Source organism: Crinia signifera, chromosome 5 (genome assembly GCF_055691185.1).
Source record: "Crinia signifera chromosome 5, ASM5569118v1, whole genome shotgun sequence".
In the NCBI taxonomy this organism is placed as follows: domain Eukaryota; kingdom Metazoa; phylum Chordata; class Amphibia; order Anura; family Myobatrachidae; genus Crinia; species Crinia signifera.
The window spans coordinates 157537334-157561295 of record NC_139221.1 but is presented as its reverse complement, the minus strand read 5'-3'; the positions used below and the strand labels follow the sequence as shown (position 1 = coordinate 157561295).

At 41.9% G+C, this 23962-nt stretch overlaps 1 protein-coding gene and 1 long non-coding RNA gene across 3 annotated transcripts in view; one reads left to right on the top strand and one right to left on the bottom strand.

Annotated features, from left to right (window-relative positions):
* Window positions 1-18640, top strand: part of LOC146080663 (uncharacterized) — a 46508-nt gene extending 27868 nt beyond the window's left edge. Inside the window, exons 2-3 of the long non-coding RNA XR_014474933.1 lie at window positions 8164-8273; window positions 17681-18640. This is a non-coding gene — a long non-coding RNA (uncharacterized LOC146080663). The remainder of the gene's footprint in view (window positions 1-8163; window positions 8274-17680) is intronic.
* The window catches only part of NR4A3 (nuclear receptor subfamily 4 group A member 3), a 53297-nt gene continuing 35035 nt past the window's right edge, over window positions 5701-23962 (bottom strand). For both annotated transcript variants that reach the window (XM_083188165.1, XM_083188166.1), the window contains exons 7-8: window positions 21668-21846; window positions 5701-8458 (exon numbers count right to left, since the gene is read on the bottom strand). In XM_083188165.1, the coding sequence (XP_083044291.1) occupies window positions 8202-8458; window positions 21668-21846 (436 nt within the window). In that variant the 3' untranslated portion in view covers window positions 5701-8201. The remainder of the gene's footprint in view (window positions 8459-21667; window positions 21847-23962) is intronic.

Below are 23962 nucleotides of genomic sequence, written 5' to 3'. Positions count from 1 at the left end.
GTGAAGCTGGATGCAAAAACTGTCCCCATCGCTGTGCTACACACTTGAATATAAAATTGCTGTAAAAACATTAATTATGAGTTAAAATAAATTTAATCAAGGTGATTTCTTTATGATCAATGTCCAGGTCCTGATCTTTTTATAAAATTGATCTTCAAGATTCTATCCCTTTGTCATCATTTATTGAGGTGAACAATCTTAGCAGTGCCCAACTGCACTAGTACAATCAAATAAATAATGAATGCTGGAGAAAAATAAAAGGATATGCCTACACACTAAAATGTTAAGAGTGCCAAATTATTGTACACTTGAAGAAGGGGTGTGTATATCCCCGAAACGTCTGTTTCACAGTAAACTTTTGCTTTTTCAGCAAGACCGCTGGAGTGCCTCTATTTGTTTCATACTACTGTTTATCTATTGGGATTGGAAGGCACCCACGGCAGCTGCAAATAGCCACTCGTGGAGTGCCAGGCTGAATACGCATCTATCTATATATATATATATATATATATATATATATATATATAAAAAATATATATATATATAAAATGAGGAGGATCTATGTAAAATGTAGAAGGTTTATTTAAACAGTACAATTTTAAAACAATTAGGTTTAAGTATAGGAAATAAAAACAAGAAACAGTCTAAAGACAAGAAAAAAGCTTATCTTTTGATGCGGCAGGAAGGCTTGGATTGCCTTCCTGCCGCATCAAAAGATAAGCCTTTTTCTTGTTTTTTTTTGTCTTGGTTATGCTGTCCGCCTGATGAAGGTGGTTACCCCAAAACTTTAGCACTGAATAAACCGTTTGCATTTTTTCACATATCCTGGAGTGCCATGCAGGTGATTTCCCCCCCCCCCAGGGGTAGGTATCACCTAAGTCAGTGGATGCCAACCGTTTGCTCGCGAGCCACCAGTAGTTCGCCTGAGCGAAACGGGTGGCTCGACCACTGTGCCCTCCTGTGTGTCCATCCGCCGCCCACCCTCCCGTGTGTCTGCTGCCGACCGCCCGTGTGTCCGTAGCCTTCCACCTTCCACTGCACAGTGCACACACTCCTCACTTCGGAGGAGACAGACGCTGGAGGTCATATTTGACTCCAGCGCTGTGCTCCCTCAGGCGTGGATACAGAGAGGAGCGAAGGGGGCATGGAGCAGCCAGCCCCAGACCCGCGTCGAGTGTCAGCCAGGCAACCACAGCACACTAGCTCCCATTAGCCTGGAGCGGCCAGCCCCACGCAGTGTCAGTGGCTGGGTATCGGCCAGACCGCCGTAGTACAATGTCTCCCGGCAGCCTAGAGTGGCCATCCCTGTGCAGTGAGTGCCAGAGGCTGGGTGTTAGCCAGACACCCGCCGCACACGAGCTCCCAGAAGCCTGGAGCGGCCAGCCCCGCGTGGTGAGTGTCAGCAAGTGACTGCTGTGCTCAGTGTATGGGACGGAGGATCTCCGGGATTACAGTATGTTTAGCTCTGGTTAAGCAACAAGCATTAACCTCTTGCAATGAGCATTAACATCTGGCAATGGACATTAACCTTTGTGCAATGAGTATTGACGCCTTGGCAACGAGTATTGACCCCTGGCACTAAGAAGGTAATTTGCAATTTATAAGAAGTCTCACTGTGGGGGGCATTGTGGTGTAGCATAATGTGTCTGGCATTGCGGCGTGGTATAATGCATTCCTCCCAACTGTATAGATTTCTGCAGGACATCATTTTTTGGGACAGTCCTGCGGGGATTAGACACTGTGCATGCATCTAATCAGGCAGGCAGAGGGGCTAGGGGCATGGCCAACAGTTCACACAGCACTGGCCATGCCCTCACAGTGACAAAAATGGTGCCCACAAAATATATGCAGCATGCTCATATATTTCTTTGTCCGCTGGCAAAGTTGGGAGGTATGCATTAGGTGTGAGGGGCATTGCAATGTGTGGCATAATGTGTCAGGGGCATTACAGTGTGCAGCATAGTATCATAGGCATTGTGGTGTGCGGCATCATGTGTCAGAGGAATTGCGGTGTGTGGCATAATGTGTTAGGCATTACAGTGTGCATCATATTGTGCAGGGGCATTACAGTGTGCAGCATTTTGTGCAGGGGCATTACGGTGTGCGGCATAGTATCAGGGGCATTACGGTGTGCGGCATAGTATCAGAGGCATTGGACAAATTTTAGTAGCTCTCCGGGAGGTTTTTTTTGTATTTTTTTGTCTCGAGTAGCTCACGCTCAAATAAGGTTGGAGACCACTGACCTTAGGGTATGTATTATTCAGCAAAGGCTCCCTGGTACTTATTACAGTTTGTTGGAGTGCCAGGTCGTCACTCAGCTATATATATATATATATATATAGCTGATATATATATATATGGAACGCACGACACGCCCACAGTGCATTCCATAACTATCACGATCGCACAACTCACTATGTTTTTAAGTCACAACGTGGGCTTTTGCTCATATTAACAGCGTCAGCTAGTCTAATACTGTCATGACCTTTTTACTCCACTTTATTCATTGTAATAGGCTCATTAGAGATCACATCATCCAAACAGTCACAGGAAGTGACGTTTTTTCCTTCCCCTATATATACCCAGCTCACTCACCTCTCAGTCACTCTTACTATTGGAGCTGAGCAGTACACTTCATACCATTTGTATCACAAGTAAGTCAACAAATTTTTAATTTGCAGTTTAATTGTTTTGGTAACTATAGCTCTTGAAGTCATGGTTTAATGCATACATGGAACATTCCATTACATTGTTCCTAATTAATTTTTCAATATGTTGTGCCTTTTCGTGTATTGTTTTTTCCCTGTAATTAGTAATTTTAAATGTTCCCCAGTCAATTTCTGCATTGAATTAAGTGATTACAGATCTGTCATAATAGAATGTCAATTCTATCTACATTACCAGATCTCACCTTACCCATTTATACTTGAAGGTGGCCAATTCTGCTGAACAACTCTGGGTAGTTTTTCTCTTTTTTTACACCCATCATTAACAGCTGGTGGTATGTACCTTTTATCCCTTTGCATTACATTTCTTTGAGTTAAGTGAATGTCTTATTAAGGATTGTATGGACTTTAATTTTAGGACACCATGTTTTAAATCGTCCAAAGACATTCCACATCCCGAACTTTCTTTACCTAGAAGGTCCCCAACCTCAATCCCAGACCGGTATGTGATCCAATGGATCAATGATTAATTGTCCTCTCCATTCCTCTTTCTCACACCTGCTCATCTCCCTCGTTATCCTATTATATTCATTTTACTCAATTATGGACTATGTATTTACTTGTATATATTGTGATTCACAGTGTGACCATCATTGCCTACCATTGTACTGTGCCCCTGAGGAAGTCGTGTTCACGACGAAACGCGTTGGGCCCATTGGGCGCATTTCAACCACTGTCAAACATTCAAAGTGGATACACCATTATTTTATACATTGTGACTGTATTATTCTGACCTTTTTGTTTCATACTGCTATGCTCCGTGAGCAATGTGTCATTAAATTGATTTTATTGTGAAATTCACCGTTTAATAATTTAAGGTTTTAGCGCACCCTGAAACTTCCCTTTTCTCTCTCTCTCTCTCTCTCTCTCTCTCTCTCTCTCTCTCTCTATATATATATATTGTAAAAAGCAAGTAAAAAACAAAGTGCCACATATATTCACTAAACTTCCCAGCTGTGACAAATACTCAGAAACTCGCTGAATATGGAGGAGCACCAAAAGTCTATATAAGTCCCAGCTGCAACCTTTCTTGGAGGAGACCTCTGGGATCCACAGAGGGGAAATCTAGGCACAAAATAAAGAAAGGTGCGCTCCATAGTGCATAAAGCGTATTTAATTAGGTGTAATAAAACAGCCCAGGTACATTACAATATGGCCTCGTACCAAGTATATAAACGCTGTGGGCTGAGTACCACAAGGTTTAAAAGTTGAAACCAAAAGGCAAAGCTGCTCACAAGACTGGATCGTTCAGATATCACTTTATCGGATTGCCGTGCAGGTAGCCGTGGGGGTCCCGAGACACACAGAATCCTGGAGGGTGATGTAAGGATTTCTAGGGCAGAGTCAGCTTGCTTTTGAGGGTGGATCAGCTACCCAAATGATAGGCTGGGGGTGGGCTATTGTAGGGACCTTTGGAGCCTTTTTATAAGTCTGTGATGCTGAGATTGCCTTATGCTGTTCCCTATAATTATGATCACATATGGAATCAACCTGGTATGCTGTGACCTGCTGTGAAAATAGACATCAAAGTCTTCATCTGAGTCCACGTGTTTGTGATCCTTCTCACAATATATACACACACATATACTTTCAATTTATATATAGAGATATAGCATAATTTATTGTATATCCTCCTGAGGAGCTCCTCAGGAAAGATATACTATCCTTGCTTCATTATGTTAAAATGAGTTTCAGAACTGCAAAGGTATTTTTTTTTATTTGTCTATCCTCCCGTTACATGTGAGGGAAGGGTGGTACTGGGAAGCATATTGAGGCAGACAACGAGTGACTAACTGCATGGCGGTGTGTAAAGTGCAGGTATGGATGATAAACTCAGGTTAGGCTAAAAGATAGGAAACTGGTTGTGCAAAGTGAACACTTAAGGGGAATGCAATAGTTTTTTTCTGCACTGCAAAGTAATGTGCACCTGATAGTGCTCTAATCGGGCATGAATGCTGCAGGTGCCCATCATTTCTAATCGTGCCCTCCTGAAATGGTGAGCAGAAATATGAAAAACGTCTGAACTTTGGTCTTCCAAATGGCATTTTCTTTCTTAATGCCGTTACTTTAGATGGGTATAGCCACTTTACATGGCTAAACCCGGTCCATTTGGTCATGTCAAGCATAATTGAATTATCCAGATAGACAAAGGATGCTTCAAAGATGGTAAAAATATATAGATACAGGGGTAGACAGGAAAGACTAAATGGTACGTGGTTTTGCACTACTTTACAACAATGTATGCAATTTTATATTATAGGTCAGTGGTTCCCAACCTGGGGTGCTAGTACCCCTGGGGGTACTCTGCAGACCAGTTGGGGGTACTTGAAAATAACATTGGTAATGGCGGAAGAAGAAAAAGTCTCCCTATGGCAAAAGAAGTCTACCGTTGTCATGGAGATGAACCACGTTGCATCACATCCGGTTCTATCTGCAGCGTCATCAGCGTCTCCTTGTGTTTTGTCCAACCAGCAATCCACTGAGAGCTACCTGCGCTGCTCTCAGACATCAGCGAACATCTGCTCTGTACTGACATGGGTGGAAGAAGCATTAATCCTACAGGCGTTAGCGGGAACTCTGGAGACAATACACAGCCAGTGGCCAGACAAAGAGGGACCCGATTCCTGACCATATACTAGTCCACGGCTACCGCTCACTTCCACTTATAAGTAATGTGGATATTTCAAATTGAGAGGAGGGGTACTTATAAATGAAAAGCCTACTCAAGGGGTACGGGAGAGAAAAAAGGTTGGGAACCACTGTTATTGGTAAAGGAGTGCATACGTGGTGTGTCAATGGTGTAATAAGTTTTGAGGTTGGCTATGGAAAGAAGTATATCCATGTAAGGCTACTACTGTATGTTTTGGAATTTAGCAGTTTTTCTTTAGTATTCTGATTATTTACACATTCTAGGTTTACCAGATCAGGTATTCCAAGAAACCGGTCAAACAACAAATTTACAAAGAAAAAGACATTAAAGCTATAAAAATACTTTAATTACTATTTATCAAATTTTAATCATGTCTGCAAAACATTAGTTTTGCATTCTTAAAACACTACATATGACAATTGCAAATTGCATATAATTTAATTACCAAAGAAGCAAAGTTGTGTTAAAAAAATATCAAAAAGCAAAACATTACAAATCTAACATAAAACACACGCATTAGGTTGACATTCAAAATTCCCCTTGCAAAATGACCCAACAAACATTTAGTGCACGTAGAAAAACATCTTCCTCTAAAATTCCCAAGTATCAAATAACTAGCAAAACATGACAGATATGTCAAAGTACCAAAACCACATGCTCTACAATCCACTATAAATAAACTGCTTTCAAAAGTCAACCAGTGCTTTTACTACATGGTTAATAATATATATATATATATATATATATATATATATATATATATATATATATATATATATATATATATATATATATATAAAATTAGCCTTGATATTTGCGATTGATTTCCAAGTGTATTTGTGCATATAAGCTATATTTACTGTTTATATATTCTTGTATACAGGGACTAATGAGATGTCACTTTGGCAGATGTCAGGTGCTTAAATACTCCAAAGTACAGATTATATAGACAGGTAAAAGATAACCCTATCCAAATCAGTTTTGGGTAGAATTCACTAAGCTAAAAGTACAAAGTTCTTAGCTGGAATCTTTGGTGCTCACACAGTGCCCCAAGGTCCACCTCTGAGAGGCACGTTACTTCTGAAGGCTATTTAACACGCTCCGGCTGACGCTGGGCGGCAAAACTCTGCACGGCCAAAAGACATGGCGTACAAAGAAGTTTACAATGGACAGAACAACCACGGCCCAGCAGTCGTCCTTTCTAGTGGTGACATCCGGCTGCAACCCAGCGGCCGGGCCATGACCATCCCGTGTGAGAGGACACAATGCTGTCTATTGTTAACTACTGTGTATGGCAATAGTAGCACTATTATAAGCTAATAGTAGTGTTGGTTTGGCTCTCCCCCATGGAACATCCCATTAGAATGAATAGGAAGTCCGCAAGAGGTGGCATCACCTACAGTATCTTGGAATCAGGCAGGTATAAAAGAAATGTTTGCAGCACTTGTCTTGAACCAGTAGGGCAGCTGGTTTGAAAGTTAAGATGCATTGGATTTGATCACATCTTAATGAACATTTTTAGCACCCTTTGGGGGGTATTCAATTTGTGCCGATATGACCCGACAAATATCGTCACTCACCTATTCAATGCTGCCGTTAATGACAGCATTGAAGGGGGTCATATCCAACTTTTTTCTGAGTTGTTTTGTTGGAAACGTCCGCGGATTGTCAAATTCCCAGCCGTTTTCCGTCAATCTATGGCTGTTTCTGACAGTTTGCAGACTTTCTGACAGTCGGTACATTGAATACTGACTGTCGATGTACTGTTGGATCAGACGAAAAACAGCTGGGATTTTGACTGTCGGTACGTTCCAACAGTCGGAATCTTGGATTGAATTGATAGATATAAGCAGATTGTTTCACATGTGTAAACATGATTACAAATAGTTAGAACAAGTTGGAAATATGCATTTCTATTGTAACAGGTGGAAACAAACAAAAAAACCTACCAAATGCAATCACGGCCTATTTATATGGTGCTCTTTATATCTGTTACCATTTACATTTCAGTAGTGACACAAAATCATTTTTATTTTGGTTCTTACTCATACATATTTGGAGAAATTAAAATAATACAGTATAATATAAGGCAGTGTAGTCAAATGGTAATATTTGATTGAGCCCTGACTATATTATACTGTATTAATACACATTTTTCTGTACTAGTGTTTGTATTTCCAAAGTGCTTTTAATTCAAATGCCTATAGGCTATTAAATTATTGTGGGACTCATTTAGAGTTGGACAGGCATTTGTTTTGTTTGCATAATATGATAATTTTTGCACTACAAAATGTGTATGCATGTGTCCCTATATAGTCCTTTGTGTGTTGGTAACCTGACGATCTTCATGTCTGGAGAAGAGAAAATCAGGTAGGAAAGTATAAGCAGATGAGTTTATGCGCGACATAATTAAACTCAGACACATTAACATAGGAGAGCTGCTGCAGTGATAATATCAGTATCCCCAGCTGATAGCACTTTTCATTAGCAGACATGTTATATAAAGTTGTATAAATCTAACTGCTTACTTAATTGGCATTTCCATTTGGACTACTACTGAGCACATATTTATCCCCCTCTAGATGAGCCCTGTGCCTATTTCTCAAGATTCACTGCAATATCTTTTTTTTTTATGTGGACAAAACAATTATTGCAAACATTATGAGATAAAATAATTGAAACTGCTTCCTCAAATTGCTTTATCTAAATGGTAAAATAACAGAAATTCTTAATATAATTATATTTTAAGACAACTTGTTTTATTCTTGTTGGTGGTGTCTTTCTCAGGAACTTCATAATATCTGATGGGTTCTAGTTCACGAGTTTCAGAATGGCAATGTGTCTAGAAACAGCTTGTCAATCATAGGAGGGGGTGGAACCAAATCCTCGAGCTTCAGGTAAAATATCCGTTGCAGACCTAATGTACAAAGCGCACGCAGATCTGTAAGAAGGCTTAATATTGATGAAATGTCCTGTTTTTGGCATTTGTTTTGGCCATCCAAAGCTAAGTGTTCTTTTAAACAGCAGATAATTTTGTTCCGCAAGTCATTCACCTTCTTTAGCTCTTTCAGACCATGTCGTTCTAGAAAAAAAGGATTTGAAAATCCAAGTAAATAAAATAGAAGATATTTATATATTTCTATTCATTAAAATATAAATAATGCAACATAACATGAAGATATAAAATACTGTGTACAGGCTTGAAAGAAAGCTACTGCACAGTGTTTAATTTTTGTGTTAATGAAGCTGTTTGTCCACGGTACACATTCTGCCTAGTATCACTTCATTAAACAGCACCTTTACTCAAAATGACAATAATAAGGTAACTTAGGACTGCTTTTAAGCCACCTTTGACCAATGTGTATTATCAGAATCTACTAATTGCTGGTCTCAACTCCCACCACCGTGTTCAATATGAATGGCTGTTTTGGAACAGTGAACAACAATTACCATCACAGACACATTGATATCAGCTATCTAGGATAACCTCTACCTTGGTTGTGAAAAAAGAATGCTTCAACCAAAAACACTTTTCCCAAATTAGTATTTGGCTAGTTGTTTTTCGATACATTTGATCATATTTGCTCATTCTGGGTTTACAGACCTGACAATGATGTAGAAAATGCTCTTTGCTCAATGCCCCGATTCACATTAATCCCAATAATATTCATTTTTGGAATAAAACCTTGCATTCTCTTCCTAACACTGACTAGTCACTCATTTTCTCATGGCTGCTAGATCTTAGCTCTATAAAAGTTTAACTGACCAGCTCTGCTTCCTAGAATCCATGTACAGCAAATCTAAGTGGGGGGAAAATTACTAAGATCGGATGGGTACGAATGCACCCATTCATATCCATTTGATCGCAATCACGACTGGGACCTGACAGCTGTCAAATTTACAGCTGATTTTTCATTTTTATGAACTGCAAGCTCAGCCAAATGCGGCTGTATGAATAAATAGACTATCGATAGAAATCCGCCGCAAATGGCCATAAAGTTCTACCAGATCATCTAATTTACAACCGTTCCTATAGCTGAATTAATCTGTGAATTGAGCTCAAAATACGAAATATAGGGGCCCGCTCCTGGTTAGAAAAATACTACAGGGGACAAACAGATTAGGGTGCCCCACAGCCGCGGAAGACTTTTTATACAAGCAGGCAGTACTCTGAAGCAGGTCAGCCCAGGCTGGGTCCCTTGGTCAGAAGAGACCCCGCAATAAAGGGGTCCCCTCCTCCAGGCCACTTTTGGAGCCTGGGGCTATCCCCGGCACCCGTGGGCGGTGGGTGCTGTGTTGATAGCATAAGTGTAAAAAAAGTTTTGGCTTCGGCTGTGAAACAACAAATCCCAGCAAGCCTCCCCTGCATGCAGGCACTTGAAGTACCACAAGTCCTAGCATGCAGGGCATTAATGGGCCTGCAGGGACTTATAGATCTACAGCAGGTCCAATACTCAAATAAATACACAAACATCCTGTAACCACAAAGGTGACCCCAATTGCCTCATTTGCTACATAAAAAAGGGAGAGCCCCACTTTCCCCTTTGGTAACTGCCCTTGCCTAAATGCTGTATGTAGTACCAACATATTGGACCTGTGTCACTTCCATCGGCCATTCCCATGCTCTGCTATGTCCAACCCTGTATCCGACATTCCGCCACTCTGCCCCAGAAGTGCTACAGCTGCTTATCTACCCCACTTGTTCTGTTCCAACATCATCTATATATATGTCTAGTTTCCGTGAGTCTCTGAAACACTGCCATCTGCTATCCGAGAGTGAAACTACATCTCTTACTCACACATGCACAAACACGGAAGGCAGCAGACTAGCTTTCGAAGCTTTTGCTTCAAGTGTGCTTACTAGTACAGTCTATGTACAGTCTATGAAAACCCATAAATGACAGTTACAAGATGTGTATAAAATACATGATTGACGATTTGCATAGTTGCTCATATACTTACTGTTCATATATTCCTTAATTGACATGTACAATGTGTTTCCCATTGGTCTGAAAATGACAATGTGACAAATATCTAACGTCTCTCTGCTGTAATATTTTCAGATATCTTTATATTTAAGTTCTTTGTAATATTTCATGCTCTCTTTTCTATTTTAAGGAATCTAGACAGCATCGGCATAGTTGCTTTGTGACAAAAATGACACATGAAGTGTTCTGGATTTCTTTCTGCTTCTCTACTTGTCATGAATGCTTAATTACTATGGCAACCATTATTTATTCAGTGAATCCAAGTAAAGATCAATATAGCCTGCCAGCCATGTCAACGCTGTAACTCAGGTTCCACAAGGAATTTACAAAAATTTCAATAAAAACAAAACTCCTTGGTCTCCTTTATTAACTTAAATTGAAACAAAATTTGATTCCATCCCAATACCAATTTACCTGTTTATCTGTTTAAAAACAGAAATCCTATTTCCACACTGTCCATTTCATAAAGAAACAGGGCTCCTTTTTGAACCATAACCTCTTTTGCATCTGGTCTACAGAACTGCTAATATATACGGTCATTATTAACTGTAACAAATAAAGGTCTTTTTCTGCTGAAAAATGTAAACTGTTCCTCCTCACAGTGGTCACATCAATGCAACATCTCGGACTTCACTAATAACCACTTTCCTCTCTCCAATTATATAAGATATTTTATCCTTTAATCTTTTCCCTCTCTACATCACACCTTCCCTACCCCAAGGCTTTTACTAAACTTACATGCTACCTACAGAAATGGTCACACACTGCTGAATGGTACTGGAAAAAAAACCAAGGCTCCTAAAATAAATCTCTTGATGTCAAATCCATACTATCCTCCTACAGCTCTGCCATTAACCACACTAAAAAGTCCTAAATATCTCTTCCCAATCATCACATCATCACTACCTTTTCACCACCTTAAGCTCCCTTCTCCTTCCACCCACTCCTCCCTCCTCCCCTGCTCTTGTCACTCAGGGCCTTATTTTGGTTCACTCTTTCTGACAAGATCCTTCTTAGATGGACAAAACCATGTGCACTGCAGGGGGGCAGATGTAACATGTGCAAAAAGAATTAGATTTGTGTGAGTTATTTTGTTTCTGTGCAGGGAAAATACTGACTGCATGATTTTACACTTCAATATAGATCTCACTTTGAAGAAAAACCCCACCCAAATCTAATTCTCTCTGCACAATTTACATCTGCCCCACCCGCAGTGCACATGGTTTTGTCCATCTAAGAAGGATTTTGTCAGAAAGAATGGACTAGAATAACCCCCTCAGTGACTATGTATCCACCAACTTCTTCAATACAAGTTTGACACCATCTTGCTAGTATTTGCTAGCCCTCCTGCAATCCTCCCCTAACTTCAATCAAACCTTGTATTCCTTATTCACTATCATAGGAAATAGTCAATGTCTTCTTCATCTTATCCATCCACCTGCTCCTGGAACCATTCCCTCTCCATTCCTTCACTCCCTCTCTACTAATGCCTACTCTAACTGATTCTACGACTTCTATTGGTCTTGAAACCTTCTTCTCTCTCATACTGTAAATTAATTTTTACCTCCATAATTTCCCTTTCTGAGCATTAGTCTAAGTGTACCCCATCATTCTTTCTCTGCAAGGTCCTATCTTCTTCTCCACTTAAAGCTCCGGTTTTTAAAAACTCAACGGCAACTGTTCTAATTTAATACCACCTTTATGTTGAGAACACATTTTTTTTTCTCCCCTGATCCCTCTCCATAACCTCCATTCTGCCATCTCCTCCTAGGTAATCTAGCATGTTCTAAATTAAACCTATCCAAATCCAAACCCATGATTTTAACCATTTCTTTATTTAATACAGGAAATTATGTTGTACTTTACAATTCAAAAAAGGGATAATACAAAACTGGTTAATAACAGACAGACATGGAGGTAGGAAGGCCCTACTTGCAAGCTTACAATCTATAGGGAAATAGGCATTGATACAGAAGGATAGGTGTTATCTATTACATAATGGTCCATCAGATTACAAAGGTTCTTGGAGGACTGTGATGGTCTGCCAGCAATGTTGGCCTAGGGTCAGGATTATGTGAAAGTAAAAAAGGAGAAACTAAGTGGATATGTTTGGACTGTACAGTGGGGATGTAACTAGATAGGAAAGGGTTATAAAGGCTATGTGGGTAGTTCTGGAATTTGATAAGCTTGCCTGAAGAGGTAGGTTTTCAGGGATGCTTGAAGGGTTGGAGATGCATTGTGTGTGGGAGGACATTCCACAGAGTGGAAGAAAGACCTGCAGTCATGAATGGGAGTGAATAATGAGCATGGATGAGTGAGAGAGATCTTGTGAAGAGTGAAATGGTCAGGTTGGAAGATATTTTGAGATACGCAAAGAGATGCACCTTGGTGTAGTTTGGTTCATGGCCCTGTTTGTAACTTAAAGTATTTGACTTATTTACAGTAGAATGCAGATTATCAATGGATGGACTGACAGAGCGGATTCACAGAAGATGAACATCTAGCGAGTAAGTTTAGATTTGCAGCAGCATTCAGGATAGTTTGTAGATGTGAGAGTCTTTATTTGGGTATACCATTAAGGAGACTATTGCAATAATCAATGAGGGCCATAATGAGAGCATGGAGTTTTTGCAGTGTCTTGTGTAAGGTATGGTCATATTTTGACATCTTTTGGATAGATGTAACATGATTTTGAGACTGATTGAATGTGGGGAACAAAGGACAGTTCAGAGTCAAGGATACCACCTAGAAAGCGAGCTTGTGGGGTGGGATTGATTGTTGTTTTCTCTACAGTGATATAAATATCAGATTAGTTTGATAAGAGTTTTGGTATATACTGAGATAAGCAGAGGACCTAAGAATGAGCCCTGCAATACTATTATAGGTAGTGGAGAGCAGGTGGAATCAGAGAAAGGAAGGTACTTGTGTAGTTTCACGGCGCCACCGCGCGCACAGTCTGTGTCTGAAACTTGGCAGCCTGCCAGACGCTCTGTTTAACTGTTCTCTAGTTGTTCTCAGCGCAGCGTGTGGCTGCTTTCCTTATGTATGCTACATTATCAGTGTAGCGCTGGGCAGCAGCAGCGCACTCTGCCCAGTGCTGACAGGTCACTGTGGTACTTGTAGTTCCACAGTGAAATAGGCAGTCCTGCGCACCGCTGACAACGGGGGCACGTAAACTGGACACCCCAGCAATTTAGACGCTAAAGCGTCTAAATCCAGACTCCCTGAACTGGACACCCCGGCAATTTAGACGCTAAAGCGTCTAAATCCAGACTCCCTGCAAACCACTAAGATGGGGGCATCTAAATTTAGACGCTAAAGCGTCTAACTTTAGTAGGGTCTAGGGGTACACTATTAAACCTGTTCACAATGACACTAGTCGATGTAACAGCTGTCGACCTTGTTAATTCCACTATCCACGCCAACCTGAAGCGTGGTGAGCGCAGCGCGCCCACGAGGGGCGGCGGTACGCGTCCTACGACCTTTTCATACCCCCACTATCCATGTCGGCGTGGAGTTGATTTTGGGTTGGCGTGGATAGTGGAATTAACAAGGTCAACAGCTGTTACGTCGACTAGTGTCATTGTGAACAGGTTTAATAGTGTACCCCTAGACCCTACTAAATTTAGAGGCTTTCGTGTCTAAATTTAGATGCCCCCATCTTAGTGGTTAGCAGGGAGTCTGGATTTAGACGTCTAAATCTAGACGTCTAAAGTCTGGATTTAGATGCTTTAGCGTCTAAATTGCCGGGTTGTCAGCGGTGTGCAGGACTGCCTATTTCACTGTGGAACTACAAGTACCTGTCAGCGCTGGGCAGCGTGCGCTGCTGCTGCCCAGCGATACGCTGATAACGTAGATTACATAAGGAAAGCAGCCACGCGCTGATTAGATAGGTAGGATGAGATGCAAGATAGGGCTGTGTCCTGAGGACCAGGGGTTATAGTGTTTAAACGAGGAGGAAATGATCAACAGTGTCAAAAGCTGCAGAAGAATCCTGACTGAAGTTGGTCCAGTAAGTTGTGCGAGTTACTGCACACAAGTGTGTGAGGAGAGTGTAGGAAAGTCTCTGAAATAGCTTGGAGTGACATGGAAGCTGAGAGATGGGATGATAGTATAAGAGTTTGGGTCAAAATTTTATTATTTTCAGAATCTGAATCACTGATCTAAAGTGAAAGAAAGATTCCAGTAGAGATAGAGAAAGTACAGATTTTTAGTTAAGGTTGGGATGAGCACAGGATAAAAAGCTGTACATATTTGTGAGGGTATAGGAATAAGAGGAGAGTAGGGGGAAGAGAAAAGTGTTGGTACTGTACTTCATCTTCATTTTTTGGGATCAAATAAACTTCACATAGGGAATTGAGCAGGTCATTGACCGAGGAAAAACATACCATGTTATCTTGAATATTATCAATCTGAATTGATTATCAATCAATCTAAAGCAGGAAGTGTGGTCTTGCAAATTTATAGTGGCTGATGGTTTGGGTAATGAAGGGGTGAAAAGTGATGTAGTTAAATGTAGGGAGGGATGGAGTTAAATGTATTAAAGAGTCACTTGGGGTTAGAGACTTCAGCAGAGATGAGAGTTTACAAATATGTTTGTTTGGAAGTGCTCAAGGCATTACAATAGGGAGTGGTAGATAGTTTTATACAGTAGGTAGTCAACTGGAGTACAATATTTCTGCCACTGATGTTCAACCATTTCTCTCCCTCTTTCTGTAAATAACATCTCTTTTCTGGGTGTCTCCCAAGCTCACTGCTATCCTAGATGCCTTCCTGTCCTTTACCAAGAGTATTCAAAATCTCACTATTTTCACCTCTTCAGTCTATAGGATCAGATCTATCTCATGTCCACTGCTACCTAAACCCTTATTAATACATTCATCATTTCCTGCCTTGACTACTGTATCCTACTCCCCACGACTCTCCTTTATTTGCCATTCTCCAAGTTAACCTGTCATAAATGCTACTGATTATCTATTTTTTTCCATTTATAACAGCTCTGAGATGTTTTAACCATTTGCAACCTATAGTACTTCACTGGCATCACGTACCCTTTGAATCCAAATCATATCCATCACCCTCACATACAATGCACGTCAAAACTCAGTCCCCTCTTATAGTTCCATGGGCCTCTTTCACTAGGTTTTAATCAACATGTTTTGGCATACTATTCCCAGTACTATCTTGAATTCCTATTACCAGTGAGCTATCCTGAGTTCTTGGCATCATATCACCATTATACAGTCATGAGTTTCTGGTACTGTGTTACAGTGTGCTATTCTAAGTTCTTGGCATCCTTTTACCAGTTAGTATTCTTGAGATCCTGCTACATAACTGCAGGCAGTCATGAGTTCTTGACACTATGCTACCCTTGTGCTACCTGAGTCTGTGACATAGGGGGTGATTCTGGTTGACACGCAAAACGGCAACATTTGCAGCTTTGCGTGTCATCTATGCGCCGCCCACCCCCGCTTGCATGCCGAATATCATTAAATGGTCACTGACACACTGCTCTCACTAATGTGTTCTTGGTTTGTTGCCATCCTGGTGTAATCCTGTGCCATCCTGGTGTAATACTGTGCACCTGGCATTTTAAAACCATGTAATATGGTACTAGGTCTACCCAGATGTAATCCTAATTCTTGATGCTCTGCTTCAATATGCAATTTTAATAGATCTCTTAATATAGTCAATTTTTTTTTAACTAAAATGTAATAAATAGAGACAGGATTATATGCATTTGCATATTTGCATATGCATTTGCATATTTTGCCCACTCTCACTGGTTATTGCATATTTTACCTAAAATCTAGTGATGGTGCATATTTTAGGACCCGCCCTCTTCCCACCCGCGAGTCACAGCACTGCTTTTCCCTGCTCCTGCTGGCCAGGTAGTGGTAGAGTGTGAAGCCTGGGGCAATATGTGCACAGTGTGGGGAACCTTGGATGTACGCTATGTCTGACACTGCTCTAGCTGCCAATCCATGTTGATAAAAGTCAGTCGGGGCAGATGCCATTACGAAGCTCCTGAACCTTTGCCTGCCCCTGGCCTGGGACTTTACACCAAGAGACAGACTTCTGCAGCAGAGGAGGCGGGCGGAAGGGTTGTGACATCACGCGGCATGGAGGAAATGCTGTGTCACAGTGAGTATGCGGCGCAGGGAGGAAGCCTTCCACTGCCCCGCCCTCACACACTATGCTGACATGTGATCCATCGGCACTGGAGATGAGGGTTCGTGCAGTTGATGCAAGAAGAGTTTTGGACGCTGCAGGAGCAAGCAGCAGCAGGGTCTGTGTGGGCGCCGGCACCCGCTCAACACACTGACATGCTGCTGCCTGCCGCTGCCCACTGACTGAGCACTAGAGGCGAGTCAGCAGAAGCGCGGGTGGGACCATGGCAGAGATGACAAATTCCCCACTGATTCAATTGACTGTACACAGAGCCGGCTATTGGCTACTGTGTGCAGGATGGGCGTGCGGATGGGTGTGCTAGGGCGGCCTGGGATGCGTCTGTGCCAAGGGAAGCAGCAGTGTGTGCTGGTCTCTCTTCTGCTTCAGATTCTCCGTTATGCTTGTGACGTCATCACATCACACGCTGGGTAAACATGCTGGAGAGGAGCCTGGAGGGGCACCACAAACTTTATAGTTACGCGACTGGCTGTGGGCCTATTTTTGAGGTTTATTTGCAACTAATTGTATGCTGATTTTTAAATAAATAAGTTAAAAATTACTCTTTTTTATAATTTAATGTAGCATATTTTAACTCTTTTCATGCATATTTTAAGTATTTTTCATGCATATTTGCATGCATATTTCAAGCTTTTTATGTTGCATATAATCCTGTCTCTAGTAATAAATAATATCTGTACCTTTACAGATCTTTAACTTGTCACACAATTCCTGATGGGATGCAGTCAGCAGGTTAACATTAAATAGGTTGACAGTCAATAGGTCGACCACTACTGGTTGGCAGGCCATAGGTCGACACATGAAAAGGGTCAACACCTGCAATAGGTCGATACAACACTTTATATAGTCAACCCTATGAGCCATACCTTAGGTCACCCATTCCTGAAACGCATCTACAACATAGTGACCTTTCTATTGAAGTGGTGTGGTTCCTGATTTAGGCTTGTGAGAGTTTTAAATAGCATAGCTGCCTGCCAATTAAAAAAAACTTGATAAAACAAATTTTGCTTCCATGTTTTCCTGACATATACAGGTTGAGTATCCCTTATCCAAATATCCGTTATCCAAATTATTCAGAAAATCATACATTCCAAAAAGTTAACAAAATATTTTTTTGTTGTTGCTAGAAACCTATTGGGACAACTGTAACATCACTACTGAGGACATGATATGTAACTGGCACTACTGAGGACATGATATGGAACTGGCCCTTATGAGGACATGATATGGAACTGGCACTACTGAGGACATGATATGTATCTGGCACTACTGAGGACATGATATGTAACTGGCACTACTGGGGACATGATATGTAACAGCACTACTGAGGACATGATATGTAACTGGCACTACTGGGGACATCTGTAACAGCACTACTGAGGACATGATATGTAATTGGCACTACTAAGGACATGATATGTAACTGGCACTACTGGGGACATCTGTAGCAGCACTACTGCGGACATGATATGTAACTGGCACTAAATATGTGCAAGACGATGATTGCTTGGCATTCAAATTCAGTATCTGAGATTGTACACAAACTTTGTTTAATGTTTTGAAATCTTGTTTTATGCACAAATAAAATATATATGTGTGTATTTCATGTGTTTATACAACATAATTGCAAGATACCTCAAGATACATCATTGAAATATAAAAATATTCTGAAAAACTGAATAATCAGTTATCCAAAATTCTTCTGGTCCAGAGCATTTTGGGTAAGGGATACTCAACATGTACTTGTATTATTTATAGCGCTGCTCGAATCGCCTTGTGCTTGTCCCCTTTTCTACTCTGGGATGGACTAGAAAATCACAGAGTTCATTCATGTAAGTACTGTATAAGTGCAATAGCGATATCTTTAGGAAGCCTTCTGTTAAACCTTTAGCTGGACCTCTAAGACTTTTAGTATTCATGATTTTATTCTCAGCCCCTGAGTGCAGAAATTCTGCTAATATCTGCACAGCTTCTTCTCTGCATTCTTCAACATCACCTGGACACAGGCTGGTACCAGAGAAAACTTTAAAATTCTGGTGTTTAGTCCATTCCGCCCAGATCTAGACTCACTTTGAGATTCTGTGGAAGAACATTAACAGCTGTGTATGAAAAAAAAATGCTCTCAACTTCATCAAATTGAAATGGCACTCTAGGGATGAACAGGTGATACATTTTCACATATTCCTCCCTACTGTACCATTTCAATTTGATGAAGTTTGAGAGCATTTTTTCTAAACAGCTGTTAATGTTCTTCCACAGATTCTCAAAGTGATTCCAGTTCTGACTTTGCCATTTAAAAAACTTGATTCTTTCCTTTTTAGCCATTCAGCTGATTTGCTGTTGTGTTTATGATCATTGTCCCGAATCAGCACTCAATTGAATCCCAGTTACAGTTGTCAGACAGATAAACTCACATTTTCCTCTAGAAAATACTGGTATAAAGAGGAGTTTCTTGTGAAGTCAATGATTATGAAGCATCAAAACAAAACAAAAAATCACAACTCTCTATCAATGTCCTTGACAGTTTGGTCGAGAGCCAAATCTTTGCTGTCTTTTTCTGATTTTCTCAGATAAATTTCTCTTGCCCAACTACACCATCAGGCAAACTTGCAAGTACTTTTCATAAAAACATACATCACTGAGATTTATCAAATATCATGATTTTACTCATGGTTGTAAATTCACAACTCCGGGCCCTGAGGAAGCTAATCTGCGAAGCGCGTGCCGGCTAGCGGTGCACAGGCAGATAGCTATTTATTATTTTCTTGACTATGCATTTTGATTGATTGTTTGTCTAGTGTGATACCCCTGAAGCCTTTTTCAAGGCTCCTACCTGTCCACAGCTGTGCGTTACATACACCTTGAGTGTGAGAATTCTCTCTAACACTCCAGGAAGTGCATTCCCTCTCTGGGTTACTATTCTCCCTTGTATTTCACGCTTAGGGATACCCAGTGATAGCTAGAGGGACTGCTTCTGTACGGAGCCTGATCCTAGATTAGCTGTGCCATCACCTGGCAATACAGCAGTACCACTGTGTAGACCCATTATGTGCACAGCTTTATAACGGGTAGCTGAGTGAGAAGAGGTATATACCCACTCCTATACGGTGCCATACTCATAAGGTCTGATAGCGACTAATGTGGACTAATGTGAGATCCACAAATTAATCGCACAGATCGGCAACCGCACACTAGATTGTTTGAAGTAGTAAGAGGTCAATGAACCAACTTCTATTAGGCACCCTATAATTTGGGTCTGAAGGCAGCTATTGCGAGATAATAAAGATCCGCAAAACCTGCACAGATCTGGGTAGCCTACACAAAGTGCAATCAATTGAAACACATACACTTGTATAGCTATATATCTGCTTGCCACCACAGTTTTTATTAAGTGTAAAACCCCATCTATGTATGTTGTGTATTGTTGTTTTTAATAAATTTCGCAGCCTTTTAGAAAAAAATTAATAAAGGTTAAATTTTAGTAGTTATTTTCTCTAGGTGCACCATTGTTAAGGACATATCTTTCTTCTTCTTGTAAAACAACTCCGGTGATTAAAGTCACATTTCAAACACTTCTCAGGAGCAGCGTGTTTGCTGAAGCACTGCACATATCACTCAGTGAGATCTGTGCAGTGCTTCTTTGTATACATGTGTGTAAAAAAATTGAAAATAAAATTGATTGAGGGTCTGCCCCTCCTAAGAATAACCAGCCCTGGACATGCACCAGAAGTGACAGAACAGAGATCCCAGGAGACCCCTTCATATTAGGCCACTCCCCTTTTTGGGCAACCATGTCTCTGCCATGGGGGGTACTACAGAGTGTGCACTGGTTCTCACCATACATGGGAATGCCTCTGCCAGTGTGTGGTAATTCTGTAGTGTTATGTAACATAAATGATGCAGATTTAAGTCACAAATTCAATTCATAATAACAATAAGTATACATACTGTATAATCGTCACCAGATAAAGCATGTAGTAGGAAAAATGCACACATATATATCCCTTTCACATTGCAAAAATAACCCAGGCCGATCGGTTCAAATTTGAAAGGGCCTTTTTTAAATTCCCAGAGTCCAGCAACCCAGCATTCCATCCTTGGTTAAAAGAAGGGTTAATCCCAGGTTAGGCCCGGAATGCTGTGGAGTGTGATCGATCATTTCTAAGTGATCTAGGGCGGGATGTATTAAAATACATCGCCGCCCTTCGCCGCCCGCCGCGATGCCAGCGCATATGTACTACCATATGCGACTGGCATCGCGATGTGGTGACGGAGCCCCCCGCAATACCTGTACTCTGGTGTGCGGGGGGTCTCCGCCACCTCCCTGCCGCCTGGCTCTCCCCTCACGCCGGGGACAGCTAAGCAGGCTGTCCCTGGCGCCTCCTCCTCGCCCCTGCAGCCGGAAGGATGTCCGGCTGCTTCACTAGGGGGAGGAGGGGTTTACCTTCCAGGGTCCAGGAGGACCCTTCAGGAAGGTAAGCCAGAGGAGGGGCAGCGAGGCGGCGGGTTTGCGTCGGAGGCGGCGAAAAGAAGCCCATATGCTTCTATAGGGTATCGCCACCCAAAGGTGGCGATACCCTTCAATGCGGTATCGATTTTGATACATTGGAAAATGCAGTAAAACCGGGGTTTTACCGCATTTTCCGTTTGATAGATCTCGCCCCTAGTCAGATCGCTTAGAAATGGGGTGAATATCACTCTGTGATATACCCCTTAAATTTCACCATGGCTGGCTTTCTCAAGGAATTAGAGTGGGGTGTGGTATAGGGTTCCGACAGTCGGGATCCCGACAGTCATTAGCCTGACATCGGGATCCCGACTGGCCGGACTCAGACAGCATGGCGACCGCAACAAAGCCCCTTGCGGGCTCGCTGTGCTCACCACGCTGCAGGCACGGTGGCTCGCTATGCTCGCCACCTATTCTATTCTCCCTATATGGGGGTTGTGGACCCCCGCGAGGGAGAATAGCCGGTGGACGTCGGGAACCCGTCTGTTGGTGTTTTAACGGGTAAACGACTGTCGGGACGCCGTCCGGCACCCATTAGAGTCAGACCTAATTTGTTATTAAGACGGTTGAACTACCATGACACTTTTGTTACATGTATGGTACTTACCAGTAACGAGACACACAGCTGATAGACAAGCTACAGTTGAGATATCAAGGTTAAGGCTCTGTAAATGTAATGAAAAATTTCGAATTGAATCCAACCATTCTCCAAATCCACGAAGGCACTGAAGTCTATGCAGCACAAGTCCATTACAAAACACATATTCATCTGCAGCAACATTTGACCTGTATATAAATCAGTGAAAAAATATATATTTTATTTGAATAATTAAAAAATGCAGTCTACAAGCAGCACTTCCCCCGCCTATTCCCCCCTTATGTCACAGCCAAGGTGGGTGCTAGTGTGTTTGGTGCCCCGCCTGCAAGCTTTACATTTATGGCCTATCTCACATACCCATGAAAATAATAATGCAGGTCACATAATACCACCCCTAGTTAAAATGATGTCCCACAGTGCAAAACAAGCAAACACCTAAAATAAGTGTAACAGTGCATGCAGGAGGCGCAGAGCAAAAATTTAGGGCATCGCTTTATTGGACGGGGATTATGCACACCGTAATGCCCATTACACATTATGCCACACACACTGTAATTCCCATTACACAATATGCCACATGGTAATGTCCATTACATATTATGTGGCATAAGTGCCACTTACTTACATGCTCATTGCTAGGATTTTCATGCACAATGCCAGGGGTTACATGCACAGTGCCAGGGGTTACATGCACTGAGCCAGGGGTTTCTTGCTCGAAGCCAGGGGTAACATGCTCAGTGCAGGGTTTACATGCACGTGTCAGGGGTAACATTACATATACAGTGCCAGGGGGAACACACACACAGGCATTAACAGCAGAAAAACATTTTTTTATAATGTACCTCCAACACAGCACTTCTCATCACTAAAAAAAAACAAAGCTGGCTACCTTATCCTCCAAGGGACTTCCTACATCAAATAAATGTATAATTTCTGCAATATATGTATAAAGCCAGGAGCAGCACCAGGTGAATTCAATTGATTACCTGGTAATAAAAGCTCCTTCCTGTCCCTTCCCTCAGCATCCGCATGGGTAAAGCTGGCAGAGGGCAGCTCCTCACCTAACATCAGGAGATGCAGATGCATGATGATGCCAGCAGAGGGATTGGAGGAGGAGGGATGGGCCAGGTCTCATCATCCCATTAGCTCTGCCCCAATATCCCGCCCCCCACCTCATTATTATGCTTTTTTTCAGCTGGGTCCCGGCGGCTTTCTAATGTGGGTGGCAGCGGCGGGCGGCGACGTTACACTGTGTATTGCTGGTGGCCGGCTGGGTAGTCTTTGCTAGGCTGCTGGGTGCTGGCTAAATTGGTTTGCAATTCTTCTGATAAGAGGACGAATGCTAAGAGGCAGACAGTAAGTCACGCTGTCTGCCTATCAGCATCCTCCTTCCTCTCATCAGCAGAACTGGCAAGTCACTCGGACACAGACACTGTAACTGGAGGGACACTGGGCAGGAGGCGGAGCTCTAGTAAAGGCTGGCTGCAGTGCTTTTATCCACAGTTTACATGATATACTGTAACAAGTGCAATATACCAAAACATTATATATAAAAAAAACAAAATATGAATTAAAGATATATAAAAGATAAGCCATTTTATGCAAAAATTATTATTTTTTTACAACACTATTCTCTAAAATGTATGTAACAAGAACACAGCACTGTCAAGAAGAGTCAGGAGCATTGGTGTGTGTTCTGTTAGGATGAGATGCACAGCCAAGCTGGAAGCTTCTAGACTGATTTAGGGCCTAATTCAGAATGGATCGCAAAGCAGATTTTTGCTTTAATGGACAAAATCATGTGCACTGCAGGTGAGGCAAATGAAATATGTGCAGATTTGCGATCCAGTCTGAATTCGCAGGAGTGGCAAGAGTGCTGATGTCCACTTTGAAATGCATCAGGTAAGCATGCAGAGACTGTCTATTACCCTTTCACATCGCAAATGCCGGGTCGCACCCGGAATTTGGACACGGGTCCGTACCAGCAACAACCCAACATTTACAAGGTTTAAGCTCCCACAGCAACCCGCCAATAAGCAGGGTCACTGGCATCTATTCAGGGAGACAGGGAGGGGCTGGGGCATGGCCAGCAGCTCTGAGAATGCTGGCCAAGCACCCACAGTCGCTAAAATGGGGGGCGTGGCCTCGTGGAAGTCCAACGGATGTATGCCACACCCCCTGGTCACAAGGCCACCCCATTAAATTTGGATAGAAGCCCAAAGTTAGGAGGTATGCTTATTTTCCAAATCTACTTTTAATCTAAAGCTGGCCACACACAACAGAGATTTATCAGCCACTGATCGG